The 19,537-nt window shown below is 42.9% G+C and overlaps 1 protein-coding gene across 1 annotated transcript in view; it reads right to left on the reverse strand.

The window, feature by feature from the left end:
• LOC148039273 (protein NRT1/ PTR FAMILY 8.3-like) overlaps nt 1-15,749 on the reverse strand; it is a 51,683-nt gene extending 35,934 nt beyond the window's left edge. The window contains exons 1-4 of the mRNA XM_087675160.1: nt 15,497-15,749; nt 14,929-15,061; nt 14,594-14,811; nt 13,949-14,505 (exon numbers count right to left, since the gene is read on the reverse strand). Of these exons, the coding sequence (XP_087531286.1) occupies nt 13,949-14,505; nt 14,594-14,811; nt 14,929-15,061; nt 15,497-15,586 (998 nt within the window). The 5' untranslated portion in view covers nt 15,587-15,749. The remainder of the gene's footprint in view (nt 1-13,948; nt 14,506-14,593; nt 14,812-14,928; nt 15,062-15,496) is intronic.
• Between the last annotated feature and the right edge of the window lie 3,788 nt (nt 15,750-19,537).

A 19,537-nucleotide genomic window follows, 5' to 3' on the forward strand; every position in this document is an offset into this window, starting at 1 on the left:
TTCTGTTGCAGATTATGGTTTACAGTAGAGAAATCTGAAAATTTTCAGACTCTAGTCAATGCTGCAATCTTTGGACCAAGGCTGTAAAAAGGCTGGGAGATGAGAAAGAATGCTGAGGAGAGAGAAAATTCAGACTTTCTTTGCAAAGAACTGAAGGAAATCAATATTTTACTACTGCTGCCCTGTCTCAACAGCCTATATATGTTGTCGCCTGCTATTGGAAACCCTCTCTCTACTGTCACATGCAATAAATATTGCCATCAACAATCAAATGTTGCCGCTTGCAATTTGGGATCCCCAAGAGCTGTTGCTTGTAGCCAACCTGCTCTTTCCTACTGGAAAATGGAGGAAAAGCAATCCCTGTCAGCTCCAACAGCTCCCCATGATTCACAACAGTAAAATGGTCACGTTTTTCCTCTTCTGCAACCTCCCACCAGCCTTCATGGGCAAGTTTGAGAAATGGCAACCTTCCCAAATAGTTTTTCTAACATTATCCATAATTAAATATTAATATTCAGTCTTTAAATATTAAAAATTAATCTAATAATTATTTTGGTGCCCAAAAAAAAATCTAACTAGCCAATAATTATATTGACTAGGCAACTTGCATTCCCAAGTATCTCTATACCATCTTTGACCATCAGATTGGTGTTCAGTACCAATAAATGTCGCTTCTCTAGTGTCACCAACTGACACTTATGGCCAAATAAATGACCTAGACCAATAACTGGCACCAAATACCACCAAGCACTTGTGCAACATAACTTATAGCAACTTTTACCTTTGACATCTTGTGATTTTCTCGGGTCCCGCACTCATAAATTTACTCTACCCCAGTTACACCCCACATGTGCAACGTTTACTTAACCATGATTAAAAATTAATCCACATGTTAAGTAAGGTTTCAAAATTACGTCCTGATAACAGATGATGCATTGAATCATACTATGGGAAGAAAAGTTGATATAGTGAAGCCGAAGCTTAGAAGATGACTGCATTGTCTTATCTGATTCAAGTGGTAGTACCTGTGGGGAATCTACACTGTGAAGGGAGCGAAAGGCAATTCTACGGGCAGCGTGGGCTATCGAAGTAATCACTAGAAGATGGACAGTTGTTGAGGGAGCAAACCGCAGTACTCTAATACTGTCAAAGATGAGGAAGATGATCACTAGCTATTGAGGGACCAAACTACAATGCTCAAATGTCGAGAAGATGGCTTGGTTGCAAAACACAAATCCTAGAGTATGTGGAAGCTGTCAAATGCAAGGAACGCAGCCCACATATTGACGCCAGGTGAAGAATGATGACGCCAAATATAGAGGAAGTCCCAATGCTGCAAAACACAAATACCTAGTGTGTATTGGACTGAAGCTAGGGGCAAGGAGGCAGTTGCCAGATGTAGAATGCTATCGCCAGGTATTGGAAGCTAATGCCTGGTAGAGGGAAGGCCTCCAAATGCAAAATGCAGGTCACAGCAAGTCACCAAGCTTATGGGAGCTAACACCAACAACTGGTGAAGAGCCTCTAGATGCAACAAACACAATCATTCTGATTGTGCCTAATGGGTGGAGGAGATGTCATCAACAAGGAAAGGAGGTCACCAACTGCAAAAGACCTCCAAACACAGACCTAATGATAAGGGAACATGACACCTGAACGAGAAGAGGAAGGGTAACCACGAACTACAATGTCCTCCAATAGAGATATGGGCAACATTGGAGTGGAGAGGGAAAAGTGTTGTAGTAAGGAAGAAAGAGGGGTGAAGAATGACTGAAGAGGTGTATGGAATGAATGAAGTGACAACTATTTATAGACATAACCTGTCTAGGGTGGCGCAACACTGTGTAGGTGCCCACTGAAAAAGTGACCAAAATGTGGATATCAACCCTTTTTGGGACTATTAGTGCGAACCCTAAATGAAGTGTGTAAACTAAAGAAGTGGTTTCTCAACAGCATTAACCTCTATAGATAAGTATTGGGCAAGAATAAAAAACTCACCCATAGTCACCATCCTACTTACATGGCAGTCTTGTGTCTACTTCTTCTAGTACCATCCCTATCACCCTATTTGGGGTAAAGTAAACCCATCATGCTTGAACCATCATAAGCCCCCATGAGCTCCCAAAGTTTGGTGCATGTCTCCCAGCACATGGTAGACAATAGGTTGCTACTTTAATACTAAGGGAACACCAATATAGATCCAACTTGCAGACATAATATGGCATAGAGCACAAAAATAAATATAAAAGAATGGAGATTAAGCTCACCTCCCAGCTGTACAGCCGGTATGGGCTCACCCACCATGACCTTTGGGACCCAACAACATATCACAAGCCCAAGTGTTGCGTTCTTGGACATCTGGATGGGCACTAGTAACATTCTTCACAATGGTCATGAAGTGGCTTAGTGCGAATGCACTGAGGAAACTTTGAGGTTAGGGCAACTGAGTCCTACTTATAAGACTCAAGGCCCTATTGTGCATATACATTGTATGATCACCACTCTTGAACTCTTGGCCCGTTGGCCGACGTATCCATACATTGGGGTGGTGTGCACTAGTGGTGTGGGACGCCAACCCTTGGGATGTGGTCGTGACCTAGTATTTGCTAGCTCCCAGGCTCAGGGGTGAGCTCGTTTGGCTCTATGGCTCAGAGGAGAATCTAATGTCCAATCCCTTTCATTGTGGATATGGCTTGTGCCATGTCTCCTGTGTAGGTTGGATTCTAAGGGGATGTATCATTGGTATCAGAGTGTCAACCTACAATTGGGTACATCCAATGACATGCACAAAACCACTTTTGCTCACGGAATCATGATGGTTCATGCCTGGCAAGTATACTTTTATCTCATTAAGGATAGTATGGGACATTGCTAGCAAGAGGGCGCACACAGGGGACATGTGTCGCACGTGGTGGGTACGATGGCAAGGTATATTTCTTGTCCAGTACTGGTGCTTGGGTTTTGTGTTGGGACGATGCTTGTGCACAAGCATTTTCAATGGTCCTGATGATTGGATTCCAAGGAGTTGCCACTCCATGGACTATGGTAGATCATCATCAGAAGCTAAAACCTTATGGCCCGAATAAGCATCTAAATTTTCATTGACAGTAATTCTTGGTAATTTAATATTCAATGTTAATTATACATTACTTTAATGTTAATGTGACATCAAATGTTACTATGAACATAACGTTTAATATTTATGTGTTAATGTCACTAATGATTTTAATGTTAACATTCTATTTAATGTTAAGATAAACATTATTGTTGACATTAAATTTAGCAGTCATGAAGAGAGAAAGACTTGGGAGCATCGTCGAGAGAGAAACACTGTAAAATAGTTTGCACTTATGGAGAGAGTGACTATGTAAAACAGTTGTGGAGTGAAGTTGAGAGAGAGAGGTAGACAATTAAGACGATGCGGGGGGGTTGATGTGGAGAAAGAGTGAGAAGCAAATGGACAAACAAACTATCCGTGAAGATTTGATGGACTATCCATCAGGAACTGGCCTGCCGACGCCTTTTGGGCAAGTTGATGTGGCACTTCATGGATTGCGTGGCACTCCAAGGGCTGGTCGATCCTTTGTGATAAGATATCATGTCCTTCTTTGCCTAGGATGGCATGTGCTCATCCTTTCCGTTTTCTCTCCAATCTTTTTTTATTACTTGTGCACCAAAGTTTTAGACTTATTTGATCTAAGGTGCCTTTGTTAAGCTTGAAGCAAGCCCCTTAAGTGCCCCCCTGCTTGCCACAAAAAAAAATCCTCAAATCTGAATTAAATGCAGAGACTGCCTCTGTTTTATTCTACTCCCCTCTCTCACACTCCTTGATCTCTGAATTCTCATCTCTCTCTCTCTCTCTCTCTCTCTCTCTCTCTCTCTCTCTCTCTCAAACTAACGTCCTTCTCTGCACTCCTTTCTCTTATTGATACTATGTCTTTGTTAGCAGTCATGTTTGTCATGCCTTGTCATCTCCTGCCTGTGAGCCTCAGTCTGAGTCAGACGAGGACATTAGGAGCTCTAACATGTCTGTCATGTGTTATGATGGGGGAGGCTAGTCACTCTTGACTAGCTGTCTTAGGTTGTGTATTTCTTTTTGGCCTCTTTTAGTGGGCAGCCACTGGCTGCCCGGCCACCTTTTTGGTCACTGTTGTGGGGCGCCCATTTTAGGGTACTTTTAGGGTTTGCGCCCATTTTAGGGTTTGCGCCCATTTTAGGGTTAGGGTTAGGGTTTGTCCGTTGCCTATATATTGGCAGCCCCCCTCCCCACTTGGTCAGTTGTCTTCTTGCAGATTCCGACACTCCTTCTCCCCCGTGGTGGTGCTGCCATCGTCATCAACCTGATCTGGTGCCCTCACTGACGCTGTGGGCTGCGTGCAGGGACTGATCAGTCCATTTCAGTGTATTCAGCATTCATTTCAGTCAGTGCAGATTTCTCTTCCTTATTTTCTGCTTTCTCTCTCTCTCTCCCTCCGTGTTCGTATTTCCTCTTCCGTTGCGCACTCTCACATGGTATCATCGCCAAACTGAGAGTCCACGGAGCTGAGTTTTACGCGGGAGAACACCCACAACTCTGCGTTTGCTGGTCAAGACGTCTCCAACAGCTGAGGCGTCATCCTCTGCATCATCTCCTTGATCAGGGCGGCCTGTTTTGGTGTCAACAAATTTGTGTTTGCTGCTGGCGCCTTCTCCAGTGGCTGCCACGTCATCACCACCCTCTTCCTGCCTGCGTTTTCAGCCTGGGCGGCCCTCCTCCAGCTGGGCAACACCTTTCCAGCCTGCGCCTTGCTGTTCTGGCTGTTGTTCCATCGTCCAGCGGCTCTTTTCCTGCTGGCGACTTCTTCCCAGGCTGCGTTTTCAGGCAGGCGGCTGTTTTTCTGTGGTGATTGCATCATCAGCATTTGCGTTTGACATCATCCTTGCGTTCTGTGCAAGGCGGCCAGCTCAGGAGCTTCTGGTGTTTGTGTTTCGGCACCGGCAACCTTCCCTTGTTGTGTTTTGGTGTTTGCAGATTGGAAGATGTCTTCTCATCAGTTTACAAGTTTTGATGACTCAGATGATGAGCTTTTGTCTCGACATTCATCTGAACGGAGGCGTGATTTCTATCGCGAGGATCGTCATATGGAGTCTCTACCTCGTTCCCGTCCCCCTTCTATTCATGTATCTCGGCGATCCCCTTCCAGTGGGCCGAAGATGCAGCCTTTGGTACCCCCTGTACAGGTACCCGTATTTCCTCAGCTGCCCAAAGAGGACCGGTTGGATGGCTCCAACTTTTCTCTATGGTCCTGCAAGGTGGAGTGTATCTTGGACTCCTTCGATCTTTGGGAGCTTGTTTCTGTTCCTATTCCCCGGCCTATGGTGGATCCCTCAGATGGGACATCTATGGATCGTGCAGCCTTATGGGATCGGCTCAATTCTAGAGCCCGATCTTTCCTCTTTTTGAGTTTGCAGGATTCTGTCGTTGTTCATGTTCACAGGTTGAAGACTGCAGCAGATGTGTGGAGAAAGCTCGCGTCTCTCTATCAACAGAAGACGTTTGCCCACCGGATATCTCTTGAAAAGAAGTTGCGGATGCTCGCTATTGATGATAGTCCTTCCATGAAGGACCACATCAACAAATTACAGGATATGAGGGATGAGCTTGCATCCCTCGGTCGGACGATATCTTCTGAAGACATGGCTATGATTCTTTTGACTCAGCTGCCATCGCCTCGGTTTGATGTCTTCTACATCAGCCTACTTACATCGAGGACCCGTGAGAAGCTTCTATGGGAGGAGTTATCCCCGCTTGTCTTGGAGCATGACGAGCGACTCAAAGAGGTCAGTGCTAGTGGATCCGACTCCACTAGAGCCTTTGTTGCAGGTTCGGGAGGACAGAAGAAGAAGAAGAAGTCAAAGGCTAAGAAGAAGGACAGTTCTTCAGGCTCTGACTCAAATTCAGAGAGACCGAAGTGCCCACACTGTGGGAAAGGGACACATCCCGAGGAGAAATGCTGGAAGAAGTACCCTCACCTTCGTCCGGGAGCGAAGGATGGATCTATATCGGAGCCTTCTTCTACCTCTACACCAGCTGTTACCCATGAGTCAGTGTTCCTTCATATCCATGCTTTGGAGGAGGATCCTTCTTTTGTGGCTGTAGTGTCTTCTGCGCAGCCTTGGTTAGTGGATAGTGGTGCTTCGAGTCATATGACTCCCCGAGGTGATTTGTTACAGGATCTCCGTCCATCAGAGGGTTCAGTCACTGTTGGTGACATTTTATCGGTGCCTATTAGTGGTGTTGGCACATTGCCTTTGTTTACAGACCGACCTACGAGCTTCCTTTCACAGGCCCTACATGTTCCGGACTTGGGCCTTCCCCTCCTCTCAGTTTATGGCCTTACGAGGCTTGGCACACGAGTGATCTTCACCGAGCATGCCGTTGTTATTGAGGATTCTTCTACAGGAGCTGTCTTATCTACAGGTTGGCAGGAGAGCGGGCTTTATAGGCTCCATTCCCCTTCTTTGATGCAGGGTCCTCCACGGCAGTCTATTGCTACACCCGTTCCCGCTTGTGCACCTTCTATTCCACAGGTTCCTTCCCATCCCCCACCTTCTCCTCCGGTGGTTCCCTCGTACCCCCCATCCCTTTCAGAGGGGGACGATCTCGGTGATGTGGCTGTGGATTCCCTGGCCCCTAGTGTTTTAGAGGGGGCTTCCCAGGATCATGAGGAGCTCCTTCAGCGGCAGTCTACATCGACGGACTTCATCGACCTTGGCATTCCTCTTGCCACCCCAGGATCCGTTTCTCCCTTGGCCTTCAGCCACATCCAGGATCTGAGAGGGGGTGTTAGCAGTCATGTTTGTCATGCCTTGTCATCTCCTGCCTGTGAGCCTCAGTCTGAGTCAGACGAGGACATTAGGAGCTCTGACATGTCTGTCATGTGTTATGATGGGGGAGGCTAGTCACTCTTGACTAGCTGTCTTAGGTTGTGTATTTCTTTTTGGCCTCTTTTAGTGGGCAGCCACTGGCTGCCCGGCCACCTTTTTGGTGACTGTTGTGGGGCGCCCATTTTAGGGCACTTTTAGGGTTTGCGCCCATTTTAGGGTTTGCGCCCATTTTAGGGTTAGGGTTAGGGTTTGTCCGTTGCCTATATATTGGCAGCCCCCCTCCCCACTTGGTCAGTTGTCTTCTTGCAGATTCCGACACTCCTTCTCCCCCGTGGTGGTGCTGCCATCGTCATCAGCCTGATCTGGTGCCCTCACTGACGCTGTGGGCTGCGTGCAGGGACTGATCAGTCCATTTCAGTGTATTCAGCATTCATTTCAGTCAATGCAGATTTCTCTTCCTTATTTTCTGCTTTCTCTCTCTCTCTCCCTCCGTGTTCGTATTTCCTCTTCTGTTGCGCACTCTCACAGTCTTCTCATGGGATATCCCTTTTTGATACACACGTCCCTATTCAACCTCAGCACCTGGAGAATGTCATCCCCAACTTCTCCTGAATCTGAACACACAGACCAGCAGCATCCCTAAGCATCTTTTTCCTTCAAATACAATGGAAATTCATCACTTGTGGTAATTCTCCAAGCTCAAGTCAAGGATGTGCAATGGCAATTGGCCAAGCTATACACTCTCCATTTTTCATTTGTGCCCACAGCCATGAGGGTGTTGTCTCTTTACTTCCAACCTAATCCCTTTAAAGGGGAGAGTGATGAGACAAACATTGATTCATGGCTAGCCACATGGACAGCATATTTTGATTTATATCAATTCAATGCCAATCATCGTACCAAGCGAATACAAATCATGTTACAAGGAAAGGCATATGCTGAGTGGGCAAGGCTACGCCCCAAGCTGGTGACATGGGTTGATTTTCAATCAATTTTTCAGAAATGTTCCATGATCGATGATCAGATAGAAATTTTCAAAAATTATTTGAGCTAGAAATGGGAAAGAAGGGGTTGGATCCATATCCATAACAATTTAAAGATCTATTACACAAAACAAAGGCCTTGCACGATATTCAAATACTACTCTCTATATGATACCCTTTCAAAGGGCCACTGGACCACCAAAACAAGATGCTCCGCAATCTACTTCACTCGCTTGAGGATCTCTACAAGTGTGCAAAGAATTTTAATAATATTTTGGTTGCAAGCAAGGGCAACCAATCAACGAGGGGTTCCTATTAAGCTGCTTCTATCTTTGAGTGAAAGAAGTCGTCTATCCTAGCAACAACTCATCAACCAACTTTAGAGTTGCATTTTTTTTTTTTAAATGGTAAGCACAAGGTCACTCATAGTGAAGATTTTTCAAAGAGCCATTGCTTCACTTGCCATTAAACGGATCATTTTCATGGCAATCGAGAGTATTCCCAAAATAAGAGGGCGAAATTTACTTCTAAGACTTCAATAAATACTCTTGAAGCTCCAGGTATATCTTTTGAAGTTTTATTAGAACATTGTTTTATTGATGCTAGTACTTGCAATAGTAGCTCCTTTAATAAAACTATATTTTGTTCACACAACTTTTAAAGGTCATTGGACATATAAATAGCCAAGAAGTTACAATTTTGTTCAATAATGGCTCTACTCATGATTTTATTTTTTTTATTGGTGCAAAAACTACGACTCCATACAATACCCACTAGTTGAATTTATCGTGTCCAATATACGAAGGAACCTATTGTGAATCATTGGGATTAGATTGTATTGGATTTAGATCTTTTGATCCAACAATACCATTAGCTTATAGACTTTTGACTTATGAGTCTTAACCACGCCGATGTTATTCTTGGCATGCCATGGTTCTTCGATAAATATTCCTCTTTGTATATTGACTATAAAATTCATGTATTTTCTTTTGAGCTTAATGGTCATTTCCATGCGATCGAGGGTTGTTCACTCTCCATGATCACAAAAAACAATGTACATATGATTTTGGTATTGAAATTCAATTAATTTTTTTCTTATCCAAGCATCACTGCTTGTATTTGTTGAGTTGAAAAAATTCAATCATCTCATTAGCAATGTAATTCAATTTCTCCTAATAACTATCTTTATATAAATTCAAATATAAGTAAGTATTTGAATCTAATATTGCATGAGCATGGTGGTGTCTTTCTATCTGAACTACTTGACCGACTTCCACCATCTCACGAAACCTTAGACCATAGGATCAAGATGTCGCTCGATAGCTATCTGGTCTCTCGACAATGTTATAGGTTTAGCCTAAAAGAGAAAGACAAGATAGCTAGGCAACTTCAAAACTGACTAGCTAAGGGTTTTATATAGCCAAGTAAGTCTCCATGGAGCGTATTTGTCCTTCTCACTAAAAATAAGGATGGCATGATGTGCTTCTGTGTCAATTATAAAGGTCTCAATAAGATAACAATAAAAAATAAGTATCTATTACCTAGGATGGATGACCTTAAAAATCAACCAGCTTTGTGGTGTGCAATATTTCACCAAAATACCATCAGATACGAATAGCTTCTGAGGGTATCCCAACAACTACATTTCGAATGTGGTATGGACATTATCATTTTATGCAAATCAAACAACATTTATGGCCTTATTTATTGCTGGTCGGTCAGCTTCTAGCATATTAGGCTATTTATAGCCATACCCATCTAGTTGGTCATTGATTCACTTTCTAACACACAGGTGCTCCATTTTGTGGCTGCAGTCTTCTCTGTCTCCAACGTAGACAACATGCCGCATACTCTTCATCATGACCTCTGTCACGATCTCCATCACCATCAATGTTGCTATCATCATTTCAGCCTGATCCAGTGCCCTCACTAACACCTGGCGCTGCATGCAGAGACTAACCAGTCCACTCCTTTGCATTCAACATTCTTCTTCAGTCAGTGCAGATTTCTTTCCTTTATCTCTTGCAATCTCTCTCTCTTTCTCTCCATGTTTGTGATTCTCCCATGTATCATCTCCTTCTTTCAACACCTCAATACCAATAAAATATCTAAGCACTCCAAGATCCTTCATCTCAAATTCTTGTTGCAATTGACCCCTTGACCTAAGCAATAAGTTGCTCATTGTTGTTTGTAAGAATGAGGTCGTCGACATAAAAATGATCAAGACTTAGTACGTCACCTAGACCTGCATGAAATCCCAACTACTGTAAATAGCCTGTAATGCAACCATGCCATGCTCTTGGCACTTGTTTCAGCCCATAAGTGAGTTGAGTTCTATCCCACCTATATGTAAACCTATTTTTTGTTCAAAATCTACTGTCCCAAGTGTCACTCATTGAGCATTCACATCATCAACATATGCTTGACTATTAGTGCTCTCTCTTGAGCATGGAATTTCAGGTTATTTTGCATTGATCTAGAGCTTCTAAGCTCATAAGACTAGGCCAATTTACTGTTCTAATATCAACATATTTGTTGTTCAAAATCTATTGTCCCAAATGTCACTCGTTGAGCATTCACATCATCAACATATGCCTAACTATTAGTGCTCTCTTGAGCATGGAATTTTGGCCTATTTTGCATTGATCTAGAGCTTCTAAGCTCATAAGACTAGGGCCAATTTATTGTTCTAATATCAACAGCACTCTGTGCATTTCTCACCATTCTAGAGCCATTTACATGTGTTATTAGTCACCTTGACCATGGACTATCTATTGCTCCTACATGAAGTACTTGTAACCCTTGATTGTGCATGTCCTTGCACTTGGTTGCCATACATATCACTGAACATATCATTAGTTATAACTAGAGTGCACCAACTGCTCAAATCATCAAACACTACATCACAACTAATGCGAAGCTCATGAGTGATTGAATTGTACTATATCTATTGTCTAGTGCTTCTAATACATATCCAACAAAAAATCATCTCTACCTTGAGATCTAGCTTCTTCCTCTTCTCATCAAGAATGTAAGGATAGCTCATGCATCTAAAAACTTTAAAAAGAGACACATCTAGCTTGGTAGAAATTCTCCTAATCTTAGGTTCTACCACACCATCCTACTACAGTGTATAGGCGCGTGAAACCTATCGTTCTATGTCATGAGAATCCAAATGTTGTGGACATGTATTCTCCCCTTCCATCCGAACGGATAGCAATAACGCACTATCCAATCTCCTGCTCAACCATGTTGTGAAAGAGCTTGAACTTCTCAAAAACTTCAAACTTTCCCTGCAAGGTGTTCCTAGAAAAGTCATCCACAAAGGAGACATAATATTGCATGACAGGGCTATAGGCTTGAACGATTACACACCTGTAACAACTCCTAACTTCAAAAGACCAACCAATTCACTGAAAATTCATGTGGCCTATCCAATTATCCCACATCTCAATGTTCAAAATTTCAGCAGTAAGCATAGGTAATTTATACCTCTTCTCTTTAGGTATACTCACACTCAATTTGAACATCCAACCTCCTTTTTATAGGCAACCACATGTATATTGTTAGTCATATCCAAGACCATACAACCATGCTTGTTGTAGCACACTTCAAGATCCCTCTCTATTATCTAACCAACTAACACGAGATGCTTAGTAATGTTAGATACATACATGACCTCTCCAAGAGTTTGCGTAGCATCCCTATCATTTTGAATAAGCACATTCTCAATATGTGTAATCTCATACTTTGTGCCATCCCCTATGTAGACATAACACACATGTGCCACTGGCTTCATAGTATCAAACAACTCAACATGAGAAGTCGTGGTTGGATGCGCTAGAGTCCACATACCACTCCTCATCTGCCTTGTGCATAGCACCAAGGACATGTTGCATTGCTAGTAAATCACCATCACGTGACTAATCTTCCAAAGCATAGCTACTCTCGGTAATTTTCCCCGAGTGTATATCTACCTACTTCTTTCTACACTCTAAGCATGATACCATGCAATACTGCAATAGTCACAAGACCTAGGTTCCTTTACCATGGCCTTTGTTGTCCCCCCACCTCTTGAAATCCATCTCTACTTTGATCATTTTGGGACTAATTTTGTGGCTGAATTTATTGTCCAAGGTAGCCTCTCTAGCCTTGGCCTCAACATCAACCTCTTGCAGTACCACCATGGCCACCCACAACCAATGCATGCTCTTCCCACTTGCTACTACAGGCACCACTTGTGCCCGCAATTACACCTTCCTTTGTGAATCTCGTTTCCCTCTAATCAATAGAGGAATGAGATCATTGAAGGTTGGGATATTCTCTCTCACTAAGATGGTGGTTAATGAATGATTGATACTCCTTGGCTAAGCCATGTAAGCATATTGCAACCAAATCATCACCCTCTAACTCTCTAATTTCAATTCTACCAAGTTGGTCTGTAAAGCTACAAATCTTCAACACAAACCTGAATATTGCTTGTTTTTCTCTCAGCATCTCCTACATACGATGATGTTTGTTTATGCATTTGCAAGTCTCCAACCCCGATCTGATATGAAGAATAGGTCAGCATCCCCAGCTTATTCCCTGCCTAATAGGCTTCAAAATAAGACCTTAAACACCTCAAATGAATAGGTAATTCATCTGTAGCTACTGTCCAAACCAGAACAGTTATGTTCTGTGGAAAACGACATAGAAACTATACAAAATGAGATCTCTGTTTACATGAATGTGTAGTCCTCATCTTGCTCTTTGTCTCAAGCTATAAAGCTCCTCAATCTGACATTGGATGTGAATGTTATGACCAAAATAACAACGAGTTGTCAAACTGCCATAGATGGGCATGACTATTCCAAGATTATCGGAGTTCATTCAAAATGAATAGAGTGGCTCCCAAAATGAATGCTTGAAGTATTCTCACTTTCTCCACTGTTGCATATGTGATCCTTGTTGGGGAAAGTAGAAGAAAATGTCGATTCCTCTTCTCGTACAAAGCTTCAAGGCTGCTCACTCTCTCTGAGCATTAGGATTTTCTGCAAGTGAGAAACTCACACATCCACTCAGCCCCCTAATGGGCTCCAATACAATGTCAAGAATATAACAAGCATCATGTATGTACACTCAGAAGACAAGATATGGTGGAAGGGAGCTTCTTGGGCTATGCTCTCTTCTTTAGCTGCAGTGTGCTACATATTGAAATAACTGTGCCTTCTATACTGGCACTGCTCACACACCACAATAGGTGGCGCAAGGTAGTATAGTGTTACGTGTCCCACTTATTCACCATCTACATTACTCCGCCTATCATGTATGAGCTGGCAGATAGAGCCTAGCATCATGTGTGCCCTATCTGTCAAACATGGTTAGTGGCCAATGCTACCAGGGTCCAGCACCCTACTAGATGTCCAAGGACCTAGTATGATCTTTTTATGTTAGGTTGAATTACCGGCTCTCCCATATTCTCATGCCAAGTCCGATCATTAATATTTCTTGTAGCAGTCCATAGATTAATATGCTTTTCTCATTTCAAACCAATCACTAACATTTCTAATGCAAACCCAATCACCAATATGGTCTCCTCACATTCCATTACTCAAAAGGAAGGCCCTTCATTACAATATTACTTGTCCAATCCTCATAATCCAAGATCAAAAAATGTATTTTATTATAAACAATATCACAATATTCAGTACAAGGGTGCTGACATTCCCTTCCACTTGAACTATCATTGTCCTCAACCTTCACATATAATGACTAACAACCTTCTTTGTATGTTTGCAATAAAAGAGGATAATCTCCAAAGAAATCCCAATACATATACTTAGCATCGCTAGTGAAACAATGGATTACTTCAAACTAGAGAAAGTTGAAACACTTCTTGAAGTTAAAAATATTGTCTTACAATCAGGACAACTATGGAAAGATATATCGATCCTAACACCTTATTCAACAAGTATCATCACTTTGAAATCCTTAATCTCATGATGCCATATAGATAGAATTAGTATCAGGTACATTTGAAAAAAGTGATTTGTGTCCTAAAATATTATTTTGCTAGTAAGGTTTGACAAACACATACGAGAAAAGTCAATACTTACAATAGCTCATCGCTGTGTTCAAGTTTACGACTTCCAGGAATAGAAGATTCTTTTGTCTCATATAGTTCACTTGGATCTTTTGGGATTGGCACATTGCGTTTTCGAAAAGTTGCCACACAAACTTGCAAAATCCGTGTCAATGGACTGCCACCTGGTTTTTGATGCCTGTATCGCGGTGACCCAAACACAAAGCTACAGACAGCCACACCCATAGCTGCTGCCGGAATTCCAAAGCCCCATGCCCAACTATAATTGTCTTGTATATAAACAAGTACACTGCTAGAAATCAGTGCACCGACATTAATAGAAAAATAAAACCAGTTGAAAAAAGAGCTTTTCTTCTTTCTTTCATCTGCATCATTGTCATCAAATTGATCGGCTCCAAATGATGAGACACATGGCTTTATCCCTCCTGTACCTAGAGCGATGAGATAAAGTGCTGTATAAAGCACAGCTAGCTGACCTGCTGTAGCTGTACAGTCAACTGTTACTGTGCCTGAACAAGTAGTTGGCTTCAACCCAGGAACAGCTGCTGATAGAGTCAGAAGACTCATTCCCTGCAAAACAGTATGAACATTATGTCTGTGAGTGATCAGGAGTGTTCCCAAAACTTCTTCTAAAGCTTCAAACACTACACTTGCTTACCACAAAATACACCAGTGAGAAAACTGCAATTGTCCAATAACGGCCCCAGTAAGCATCAGCCATGAAGGCCCCAATAAAGGGAGTGATATAGCAAGTGCCGGTCCAATTATTGACATTTTTTGCAGCTGCTGCATTTCCCTGATGTAAATCTGAGGTTAAATACGTTACCAGATTTGTAGCTATCCCATAGTAAGCTAACCTTTCGCATCCTTCATTAGCTGTTGAAATGCGTGAAATGAAAATTAGTCAGAGCATACATTATGTTTTTATTGAAAGGAAAAAAGGGACCCAAAGTACCATAAGCTTCCATACAATATCAGGGAAATCAGAAGCACCTAAGATAAAACGGCATGCCTTCCATCCACCAGTCTCGGCCTTTACTGAAGGCCTCCCGTAGATATCAGTAGAACCGTCCTCAGTATAAACCGCTGTTGGAGATGCATCTGCTAACAGTTCTTCCATTCCATCCTGCAATATGTCGTTATTTCAATCTAAAGGTCTTGTTGCTTGAAGGTTAGCTGTCTCTAGTACCATTATGCGCATCAAGGGAGCGGCAACTAGTAAAATGCACAGCATGCATCTGCATCTGGAACTTCCTCCTTTCCGTCAACCTCGCTAAAGGCTTGATTTTTTTTAAAATTCAACTTATGTGAAGCAACCATGAATTCTCAAATCACATGAGCACTCAACACGCATGGCTTTGACATTCACTTGCAATCGGCATTTACCATTCACTTGCATCTGTGTCAAGGAATATAGTTTACAACTTTTTTTGGCCCTTGATATTTTTGACCCTTGCTTTAGCAAAGAAGCTGATCTTACGCGAAACAAGCAACCAACCAACCAGAAAATAGAACCAAACACAGAGAACTGTAGATGTCCCATTATTACAAATTTACTCACAGCGATTTGGAGGCGATGATGGTCTTGTTGATGAGGATCAGGTTTTGTGAAGGATAGAAGGGGATCGGAAGAATCATCATGGTCGTTCATGGCTCCGTCTCCCCCTCCCTGCCCGCTCACAGAGTCTAGGAAAACAGAAGCAAGGTTAAACACGAGGATGGCATGGCTGCTGTCATAATAATAATGGATACGATCATTATTCTGCGAAGTAGATTGAACTTTGAAAAAAGAACGATCCTGATTCTTTCTGGCGTTCCGAACTTCCGGGAATTACGAGAATCTTGAGACCTTTCCACTTGGAATTCTATTTTACTTTATTTGTATTATGTAATTATTTCCATATAAGCCTATACATGCTACTTATTATTATCTCTTACCGTACAATCCATGCTACTTACTAATATCTCTTGCTGTATAATCTAAGTAAGCCAACTCCCACACCTAAGATTGCAAGGCCGAACCTACATGGCAATGGGTCGAAAGTGTTTCATAGTGTTTTTTTTTTCAATTTCCTCTCTCTCGGATCCATGTGCAACTATCTATACTACTTTATTATTTGAGCTACAAGTTTGGGAGGTGTCGAAGCACCAAGGAGCTCCCAAACTTACCTCCCAAACCAAAGCAAGGAGCTCATTGATTGCCTATGATTGGGAAGTTGTGGTTGTGTATGTGGTCTCTTTCTTCTTCTTCTTCTTCTTCTTCTTCTTCTTCTTCTTCTTCTTCTCTCTCTCTCTCTCAATTTTCGGAACCTCGGACGAAGCTATGGCTCTTTGATATCTTGGTCATACCAACACTTCTGTATGGGGTTCCGATATGGGGGTCTAGCCTCTACCACATACACGACAAACCACACAAGATCAGCCATTGCTCAAAGGGGAGGAGAGATATGAAGGATGGGAGTAGATGGAACGCCCCCTGGTGATGATGATCTCCCGACTGATCAGGAGTAAACCATCAATACCACACGAGATTGTGAGGGCCGAATTGGGAGCACCACCTATAGTGGCAAAGGCCCTATCCCATACAGTGACCTTCCTACACAAGCTTTGGAGCCTACTGTGACACAAATACTCCCACCTCACACTAGAATCATCCAAACAACTCGCATTGCAAGGGGACATTGAATGTTGGTACGCCCATACTCAGGCATGCTAGCTGCAGCTGCATGGGCTACACATGGACCAACTCTTGCCCCTACAATATAGTCTAGAATGCCCACACCTAAAGATTAATTGGGAAGAGCTAAACCACGTTATCAGGGCAGATATTATTCAACTACACATAGCCAGGACATGGGTGTTATGGTCCAAGGATCTGGGGAAGAAGATGGCCTTCTACCGAGAGCACCTCCTACACTTCACACTTGATGGCATCATACGCCCGAGATACATGGATGTACACATGTCCCAAGGGGTCCGAAGTGCCATTAGGCAACTCCATATGTCATCACACCAGCTACGAATCGAGACAGGCAAATACGGAGTGAACTCTCTCCCACCAAAGAACAAGATCTGCCAACTCTGCCAGCTAGAGCCAGAGACAAAAAAACATTACATATGTAGATGCCTGATGTACTACAAGATCAAAGGCCGCTTCCACTCTCTCTTCAAGGAGGGATTCGGACCACTCTCCCAAATACTAGACTTCCTTGACCAAAAATGCCTCGGGCTCTTCCTCCTGGAGCTACGCCAACATAGGGACCACCTTCTATGGGTCGGGGACCAAATAGTCGGGAACACGCAGTAACGCACCCTCCAAGAGTTGTACAAACCCTTAGCCACCCCCTCTACAATGAGGACTGCAGCCAACCGACCAGTGGCCCCACCCCAAGGAGTCACCTTGGATAGAGCTACAAAGAGAGGCAGAGCTCACCGCCCACACCCAACAAGCCCATGCCCCCACAGAAGACACCACCTACAGATACAATAGATACTACAGCCTCACCGAGGAACCGTACCCTGCCGCTTCAGCCTCTCCATGCTAGACAGGCCCATGTGGGACATCTTAAAATGACTTCCACACTACACTTGAAGTGTATCTAGATTGTATCGAGTCTATATACCATTTTGTACCTACTCACCTAGTTCACCATAACACCAGATAGTAGCTTTACTGGGACTTGGAAAACTTCCCAGACATTTTATATGTAACCTTTTGGTCTCATAGACCAACTTGGCCTTTTGTAGACGTTAATATAACTTTCTTTCTTTTCTTTCTTTCGCTTTGATTGCTCATGATTGGAAAGTTGTGGTTGTGTGCATAGTCTCCTCCTCCTCCTCCTCCTCTCTCTCTCTCTCTCTCTCTCTCTCTCTCTCTCTCTCTCTCTCTCTCTCTCTCTCTCCACTGCTCCTGCTCCCGCAAGAAGGTAGCTATCAAGACATCAAACAGAACAGAATAGAACATCACAGAACCTCATATCTCTACTGAAAACATCATGAGGGCAATTACATGCAGCAATTTCTTCACCGCTCTCACTCAGAGGCAGCTCCACTCCAGGCAGCAACAACTCTCTCTCTCTCTCTCTCTCTCTCTCTCTCTCTCTCTCTCTCTCTCTCTCTCTCCCTCTCTCTCCCTCTCTCTCCCTCTCTCTCTCCACTGCTCCTGCTCCCGCAAGAAGGTAGCTATCAAGACATCAAACAGAACAGAATAGAACATCACAGAACCTCATATCTCTACTGAAAACATCATGAGGGCAATTACATGCAGCAATTTCTTCACCGCTCTCACTCAGAGGCAGCTCCACTCCAGGCAGCAACAACTTCTCTCTCTCTCTCTCTCTCTCTCTCTCTCTCTCTCTCTCTCTCTCTCTCTCTCTCTCTCTCTCTCTCTCTCTCTCTCTCTCTCTCTCTCTCTCTCTCTCTCTCTCTCTCTCTCTCTCTCTCTCTCTCTCTCTCTCTCTCTCTCTCTCTCTCTCTGTGTGTATCGTGTCTCTCTATCTCTCGCACGCAGGGGTTGCAATTCGCAGGGGGGTCATTGTTCTCTCTCTCACACAAGTAGAAAAAGAGTCCACTCTTTCTCTCACATCGTCCTCTCTCTGATGTCCATGTGATGCCATCGTCGTCTAACATCATCATCATTAGCATGCGTGGTCGTTTGCCTACATCATCTACCTGCATGGTCTTTGACATCATCGTTTGCTTGTGTATCACAATCCATCAAGACATTTGGGAATTTTATCATCCAGAGAAACAGAATGATGCTCACTCATCAAATCAAATGGCATCTACAACAAAATCCTTGAGAGTCATTCTTAGTTTAATCCTGCTTCGTTCTTGGCTTCTACAAGTTACAGTCTTTTCTTTTCCCATCTTCTTGTAGCAATTTGTACTGTTAAATTAGTTATTGATTTGCTTCTTTCCTTTCTACTCTCTTTTCCTCTTCTTATTTGTAGAGCAGAGTTCAAATGTGAGGGTGTTTTCTTTCACTAACTAGCTGGGTGTAGATCATGATCAGAGGCCCATAATCTTTCTTGAAAGGGAAACACAACAACAAGCACATTCATTCATACAAATGTTACAGTTGTGGGGCACATCTCATCCATCCTCTTCACATAGTTTATATAGATTTATCTATTAGTTAGGGATATATATATATTAATCTCAACCACGGCAAGGCACATAGGCAGAGAGGGAGGTTTGGAGTTCGCAGGCACGTTCGGCCTATCATGAAAGGTAGATTAGATCCCTCTTAGGTCCCAATGCAAGTGATCCAAGGGGGGGGAGAGAGAGAGAGAGAGAGAGAGAGAGAGAGGTTTGTATTATTTAAATTATTATCTATTTAAAGCATTGATTAGTAAGTTAGTAGGTTTATTTACAGTTAGCAAGTTTCATATGTTATTAGTTTAGGGTTAGTTCAGGATTAGGCTAGCTCCCTCTTAGGTCCCAATGCAAGCGCTCCAAGGGGAGAGAGAGAGAGAGAGAGAGAGAGAGAGAGAGAGAGAGAGAGAGAGAGAGAGAGAGAGAGAGATTTGTATTATTTAAATTATTGTTTAATAAGTTGGTAGGTTTGTTTACAATTAGTAAGTTTCTTATGTTATTAGTT

This window comes from Lygodium microphyllum, chromosome 3 (assembly GCF_053477565.2).
Source record: "Lygodium microphyllum isolate KBCC chromosome 3, Lygodium_microphyllum_v1.1.10, whole genome shotgun sequence".
Taxonomy (NCBI): Eukaryota; Viridiplantae; Streptophyta; class Polypodiopsida; order Schizaeales; family Lygodiaceae; genus Lygodium; species Lygodium microphyllum.